General features: G+C 44.2%; 1 protein-coding gene across 1 annotated transcript in view; it reads left to right on the forward strand.

Annotated features, from left to right (window-relative positions):
* The first annotated feature begins 840 nt into the window (after window positions 1–840).
* Window positions 841–7,875, forward strand: part of vwde (von Willebrand factor D and EGF domains) — a 33,802-nt gene continuing 26,767 nt past the window's right edge. The window contains exons 1-3 of the mRNA XM_008304864.1: window positions 841–866; window positions 3,878–4,068; window positions 6,028–6,267. Of these exons, the coding sequence (XP_008303086.1) occupies window positions 851–866; window positions 3,878–4,068; window positions 6,028–6,267 (447 nt within the window). The 5' untranslated portion in view covers window positions 841–850. The remainder of the gene's footprint in view (window positions 867–3,877; window positions 4,069–6,027; window positions 6,268–7,875) is intronic.

Genomic DNA, 7,875 nt, shown 5'->3' on the forward strand with positions numbered 1-7,875 from the left:
TAAGCTGTCTGCATGTGGAGTAACCTTGTCTGATTGATTGCTGATAATCACAGTTTGATAAAAGAACTGAACATCTTTGGGTTTTGTACAGTTGGTTTGTTCGCTTTGGGTCTTGGGAAAGCATGGTGGTTATTTTTCAGATGGGTTTTTCTATGAACAATGACATGAAACCAGTAAAAGTTGGTTAGTTAGTGATGAACTACTATAACAGTTGTCAAACTTACATACAAGTTAACAAATCTGCACCTAAATTAATGCAATCAGTCAAACATTGGAGTCAGTTTTGCAGCAAAAGTCCAGATTATGTGATGCCTCTAGTTGTGAGACCTGGCTTACAATATAGGAAATTATACATCTTTTTTTTGATGTTTGCAGATGAAGCAGCTGATCAGTTCATTATAATAAAAAAAAATCATTTGCAAAGAAAGTAAAGTGCAGTGCAGTCCTGCTACGTGTTGCTCTGAGAACCACGAAGTCCTCTTTAGCGGCAGTAAACTGTGAGCCCGGTGCAGATGTGTGCAGGAGTTTGGTACCGCTGATGCTCCTCCTAACACACTGATGCTGCAGCAGTCCGAGCTCTGCAGTCCGACAGCCTCCTCCTCAGTCCTCCGACAACAAGTGGCTTTAATAAGCCTCAACTACATCCGGACGTCCCCCCCCCCGCCTGCTTGGGTTGCTGTGAGTCTGAGATCAGCGCTGCGCTCCTGACGCGCCGAGCGGGACTTTTGGCGGAGACGGTGCCGGTGTTGCGCTCCGTGTTCGGTGCTGTTCGGTTTGCGCTGCTCACTGCAGGACGATGAGACCTGAAACTGTCTGGAAACTTCTCCTGTGCGCTGTGTTTTTACTGCCGATGCACGCTCAGACAGGTAAGCTGACTCCTCTGAGTGATCCAAAGTTTGATTCTGTAAGTCACTAATTATCGCCTGCGCACTGTTTTCACAAATGCTTGGCTTTTCTCTGATTATGATCATAACCTGTGAGAAAAAAACACACTAAACAAACCTAAAATCTGATCAACTGTGTTCTTATAAAGCTCCAGTATTCCTTTCATAGTGTGCACACTTCTGCCACCATGTGACTCTCATCCAAGGCCACATACCTCCAAGTATCAGCTCAGAGTCTAATGCAGAGTCCTGCTGGGATGCAGTTCACTGTCTTTCCAACCACATTACCCACAGTTGGGCCTTTGGCTTTCCGGCTGTCCCCTCAGACGGCTCACAGGATGTGGACCCTCTGAGTTCCTGTGGAGGTGTTGAGGACTGAAGTGACCAGGTGTTGAGTATGAAGGATGTCAGCTCTGACAGCTCCTGTCGTCTCTTTCAGCGGCTTGTCTGCCCGTCACCGCTGTGCCGACCCCGTCAGGATATCGCCTTTCACTTGACCACCTAGGTCAGGGTGGAAAACTTTGCGACGGAAACAGAGGCTGGGTCTTGGTTACAGCTTCGGTCTTTTTATTTCACTTTACTGGCCTGATGCTCTTTGGTCACGTTCCACTTGGACGTCACATACGATCAACATCAAGCCGTGCTGTGTGTTGACCTCCTAAATCGCCGGTGTTCACTTCCTGGTCTTAGATTTATAATCACATCTTTTTCCTGTTCGTTGTACCCGTTAGTTGTGCCGTATAGCCTGACACACTGAGCTGCCGTTTTGCTGTTATGTCACCATCGAAATAATGGAAAAATCTGAAGTGTTGCTTGCTGCTTCTTCAACTTTTTCTGTATAACTTATGTTGGATTGAGCTGAAAGCAGCAGATGGATGTCATGTCTTCTTTCCAGTATGCTTCAGGGTCAATAACGGTGATGACGACTAGCAGTGGAGTCCAGTTCATTCTGTAGTCAAGCAGAGCTCATGTATGTAGGAGGTTCAGTAACATCCACAAAGATGGAACAATCTATAAGACATGAGAACAAACGTTTTCCACCAGTCAGTCCCACAGTGGGGGAAGTTTATGGTTCTGTTTTGCTTGTCCTTTCTTTGTCTGTTATATGTCTTTTTGTTTTGGACTTTTTTGTCATCAAAAGTAAGAAAACTGCAGATTGAATTAGTAACGTTAAACCTGCATGTTGTTTTTGCTCCAGCCTCCCACGACCCGAGTGAGGATGAAGCGGTGTATAGATAGATAGATCATGGATAACGGGCCGCAACAAGGTCTCTGTGGGTTTGAGACTACAAATGACTTTTTTCAGGTTTCTACTGTTAATGTAGAAATAATGAACAGTGTAAATTTTAGGCCACAATCCTCTGTTAGTGATGAATCCAATCACAGTCCATCATCAGTTTCACACATGGAGGTTATTTGTGTGACCTCGGCAAAACATTGTGGCCTCCTTTAGTGGGCCTTGATTTATTTTCATCATCTTTGATAAAAGTGTTCTACACAGTTTTATACTGTCCCCGTTTTTATTTTATTGTGTTCTAAAAGCACTCAAGCTGTCAGTTTAAAATCAGATCTGACCTCAAACTAGCAAGATTATTTTTTGAAAGGGCTTGTTGTTAGCAAAAAGAATAAGTCAGCAGTCAAAGGTTACCAATCACATCCTCCCTCTGAAAATGAACCATATGGGCATCAGTAGTAACATCCTGCGTTCAACATCCATTAAAAATACTGCTGTTAGGTTTGGCTTCATAACGGTGTTTAAAGATCCTAGCAAGTGCTCTAGTGAAGCTTTAATAAAGATGCCAGATGATTCACTAGCTGCAGTTAAAACACATAAGCTGAATTTAGTAAAACAAGTCTACATATTACAGAAGTTCTGTTCAACCCGTAGACTCGTGTACAGAGTGCAGTGTTTGGTTGGCAGTGGATGTAGATTACTTCAGTTTTATGCATCCAGATTTTTCTCTGCTTTGCTTTCCTTCCTGTCTAGTCGTCTTTCTGAGGATGTGGCTTCCGTGTGTTTCCCACAACCATCCTCAGACCCAGACTGACCTCTTCCCTCGGACATGTTTATCTATCATTGAAAAAGGAATTCTTCTGGGTAATTTAGGCACAGACTCATGAAAATGCAATGACAGACGGTCAATGGGCCAGGGTCCCTTCTGGTTTGGCTTGAGGTAGTCGTATGAGGTGTGTCAGAAAAGTTCCAGGACTGGTTTCACAAAACGTATATTTCAAACCCAAGCTACAAACTAGGAGTTTTCCCCTTCAGACGATCAACCAGCACGTCTACGAAGAGATCCTGCAGCGTTTGCTTCGTTCCAGAAGAGGCGATAGTTGTGTCAGGACCAGTGGAGGCTGTGTCACCATGACAACCTGCTCACGACGCCCTGAGCATCCCACAGGTCCTGGCTGAGAAGAACATCTCCGTGCTGGAGCAACCTCCCTACTCACCCCACCTGGCTCCATGGGGTTGGTTCCTCTTCCCCAAGCTCAAGGGGGTCATCAAGGAGACCCGTTTAGAAGACGTGGACGACATCAAGATGGCTGTGAGGACGGAGCTGAGAGGATCCTGGAGAAGTGTGCTAGACTCCAGGAGGATTACTTTAAAGGGCAAAACTTGTAGTTTGTATTTGAAACATATCTTTTGTGACACCAGTCCTGGAACTTTTCTGACGCTCCTCGTATATCGTGCGTCTTATTCAGTAAATATATGCACTTCTTAAACGATAACATCATGCTTCCTCCTCCTCCATGTTTCATTCCTGTGGTCGGTGTGTGTACGAACCTCAACACTTGCCAGAACTGTAACAGTTTATCAGCTTTGAAATTCAATTTGAAATGTTTCTGTTGAACGCGGACCAGCTGGCGAGTGGACGTCCAGAAACCCAATATTTGGCCAACGGAAAGCTTTCCATATGCAGCATTTGATCATTGCTGTTGACAGTCTTGGTGAGCATCCAGTGCTTATGTTGTCTCTCTGGCTGTACTCGCAGTGCTCCCTCCTGAGTGTGCGCCGGGCGGCCACTCTGTCCTCCAGAACCCCTACCGCAGCACCACCTTCAGCTCCAGCTGGCTGCAGCAGTCGGCCCTGCAGGACTTCATCTGCGACCACTCCCTCACACCGGGGTGGTACCAGTTTCAGATTTTTGACAAGCCTGCCAGTATGCCCACCCAGTGTGTGGAGGTAAACGATATTCTTTATTTAAAAAATGAAGTGTCAGCTGTCCTCAAGCGTTGTGTGTCTTTCTCACATGTACCAGAATATTTGGTGCCATTTATACTTTAAAGAGCCATTCCAGTGTTGTGATATGATTACAAATGACATCACCTTCCATCCATCGTCTTCTCAGGCAACCTCTGATTTCCATTCATTTGAATACGGTATGCAGATCAGTTAGTTGACTCTGTATTGCTGTAAACTGTAAAGCACTGATTGTTTTCAATATTGTACAGAAATAAACCAATCACTGGCTGTCTACAGCAAACCAACAGTTGCACCCGATAACAGTTCAGGCTACACTAACACTGCTTACTTTTACTTGCTGCTTATTTATACTTAGCATTGGAGCTGTTTGTTGGTGTCGGCCATTGGATGTTTCACATCAAAACAGAGCCTCGCTAACGGTTTCCCTTCCTTTCAGTCTTAAGCTAAGCTAATCACCTGCTTCAGTCATCTCATCGAAGTCTCTGCTAGACACTTTGTCAATATGCCAAATTGCCAAACTTTGACATGTAGAGATCCACTGAAGGTTTGCTGAGCGTGCAAGCTCCTTTCCTGGCCGTTCAACCGTCTGCAGGCTTTGCCACTGAAACTGAGTTTAAAGCTTTACTCAGGCATTCAGATCCAGGACTCCATAATGACAGCAAATTCACTGTTGTAGCTCCTCAGCTGTTTCAAGAATCAGCTCTTAGATCGATCTTTTAGGTGAAGATGTGGTCATAATACACGCACGATCAGTATAGTTTTTGAAGACATATTATTATAAATGAGGTAAAAGCCAGAAACCTGTATTTTTTTCTGGTTTTCTTTGGCACAGACTGACTTCAGATTCTCAGTCGTTTGCTGAAGGCTGTAAAATTCTCATGACCTCAGTGATTACCATTTTATCTCATCAATCACTTTCGCATTTTCTTTCCAGAAGCACGCAATGAAGGCCGGTGGTAATACACAAGCGATGTGTGTGTTCCTTCAGTTACAAATATAAACAGATCAGGACCTGAAATCTCCTGAGACGTCATACGTGACCTCATGTGGAGGAACTCTGTGGCGAGCTTTCTGTCGTCACTCCACAGTTTGTTCATGTGTCAAAAAAAAACAAAACAACACAGTTTCCGTGTGTGCAAGCATGATCCATACGACTGGACGCACACATAGCTGCTGCATGTGTGTACGTATTTATGAAGGAGAGTGCAAGGAGAGCCGGAATGTGTCTCATTTCCTGCGGGTGGCCTGCTGTGAGCCTGCAGGATCCATCTGAAGTGTCAGCCTCCCTCTGCCTTCCCAGGGCATCGCTGCTCCCCCTGGGTGATGGATAGCTACGGGAGTGGGTGGAGGAAGGAAGGGAGCATCGCTGTGAACATGTGTTATATAATAAGGCGATATCTTTATGATGATGGCAAATTAATGGTTAGATCTGTCAGGCTGAGGATTGTTTTTTTTTTTTTAAAGGGGGGATTAACTGCAGCAAACTGCAGCTTTGTCGAATACGTTTTTGGTGTTTTCGAATGTATTCTGTATTAGTGCAAAGTGGTTATTTACACCTCCTCTGTCCTTTAATGGATCCATTTATTTTAATGGTGTTTTTGTTTCTGAGAGCTCCAATGTTTTCAGAATCCTAATCAGCTTTATTGGCCAAGTATGTTTGGACAAGAGGTGTTTGACTGCTTTTCCCAGCAGCTGTGTACTTACTGTTAGGCAATGTGTTGGTACTAGCAGTGATTATTTCTCTTTTTTTTTTTCAAAACTTATTTTCAGTTTTGAAAAACAAACACTTCCATCTATCAAGAGGGTTCATTTTAGGCAAAGAATGACCATAATGCCTTATTATTAAAAAGCAGCAATGCGATTTCAGAATAGACCATCAAAATGTGTGCGGTGCCACCCCACTGTTCTGATGTTCTCTGTTTGGCTCTACACTTCCAGGTGAACCACTGTGGGACTCAGGCTCCAGTGTGGTTGTCTCTGGCCGAGGGTGAGTCCCTGCCGGGGCCTCTGGAGGTCCGACAGCTGACGGCCTGCGCTGCCTGGCAGTTCTTCCCCAGCAGCAGCAAGGACTGCTGCATGTTCCGCATCCCGGTAACCGTCCGGAACTGCGGCGACTTCTACGTTTACCTGCTCCAGCCCACGCAGGGCTGTATGGGCTACTGTGCACAGGGTACGTCAGTTCAAAACGTCTAATACACACATGTCAGAATAGGACAAGCATTGTGAGAGGCAGGCTGATTTCACGTCTCTGAAAAGTTTAACCCTCAACTTAACGACTGAGTTGTGATCTATAATTCTTCACATACGTATGCATGAGGCGTTAATTATGTATTAATAATGCATCACAGCATTAACAATGCATTGTGAGAGCTTATAGCAGCACTCATAAGTGTGTTTTGGTCACATGGCTTTTTGGTTCAGTTTCAACTCCCTCGTTGGCATGTTGTTCATGCTTCAGCAGCGAAAAGGTTCCCATTGTGCTGTTCTATACCAAGGGAACGCTACATGCCCAGCATTACGCTGCAGAGAGCCAAAGTTAGCAGCTAGCTCGTTAACATAGTGGGAAACAGATACGTCCCTCAGGAGTCGGTGTAGAACAAACGGAGATAAAAGCAGAATGTATATTGCACTGGCTTTCATCAGGTGGCCAGAAACAGGACACCAAATAGGCACTAATGTTGCTCTATATCTGTTTGATGTGTGAACAGACAAATGTTCACTAACACATTCGTTATAGCTCCTTGTGAAGGTGATGCTGTGCCAGTCTGGTGCTTATAGCTTGTTTCCAAGTGGGTTAGGTTTAGAAAATAACAATCAATTAATGCAAAACACACTAGAATGATAACTGCTCACAATCTGTCTCCTCATTCTGCATGAAGTATCAGGAGTACTTGGGAAGTTTTTAACAGTAGGCCAAGATATTTGAATCTACTTTTCACCCCGATGAAGACATTTGGTTCATATGTTCACTGTTCAAGCTGTCCTGTGATATGAATTAATGACTCCTCGTGTAAACAGAATATCTTCAAAAGGAGGGCAGGATTGTGCAATTATTCCAGATTTGCTGGTGGTTTTGTAGACCGCATTGTTTGATGATACGATAAAAGCTCGTCTGGTTGTTTCCTTCACAGCTTGCGTTCATAATAAAAGTCATATTATAAAGTTTGTTCAACAGGGACTGGCCTGGAACATACTTTCATTACCTGGAAAACAACAGCAGTACTTATAATATTCTGATTTCAGATTACAAGCTGGTCGTTATTTTGACATCTGTTTATGATACAGATGTCGGTTTTGCTTAGAGAGCAGCATGTCTTACATTTAAACAGTAGATGATGGAGTCCCTCCACAAGTTGGTGCTGCGGAAAAAGGCTAAGAGCTTCTGACCAGCATCTAAGAGTTGATTCTTTCGCTTTTCCATGGTGTAATGATTGTATCCACAAAAGGCTGTGATTGTTGGTGGTTAGTGTCTTTGTTGCAGCACACGTGTGCTTCTTGTAAAGTGAGGATGTGTTGATCTCATGCACAAACACCACAGTGCCAGGACAGATGCATGGTAGTGATGAATTCATGTCGCAAAAGGTAACTACAGTCGTGACTCGATAATCCGACCCTTAACAATCCTAAACCTGCTATCCGACAGGTTTTTAGGAAAAACCAACAGAACCCATAAAAACAACCTGAACATAGCGACAGCCTTGGATTGTGACTCCGACATGACATTTAATGTCACCAATCAGGATGACGGCGTATTATCTGACTGAACAATCCCACAGATTGGCTACG

Source organism: Stegastes partitus, unplaced genomic scaffold, assembly GCF_000690725.1.
Source record: "Stegastes partitus isolate 25-593 unplaced genomic scaffold, Stegastes_partitus-1.0.2 Scaffold2338, whole genome shotgun sequence".
In the NCBI taxonomy this organism is placed as follows: Eukaryota; Metazoa; Chordata; class Actinopteri; family Pomacentridae; genus Stegastes; species Stegastes partitus.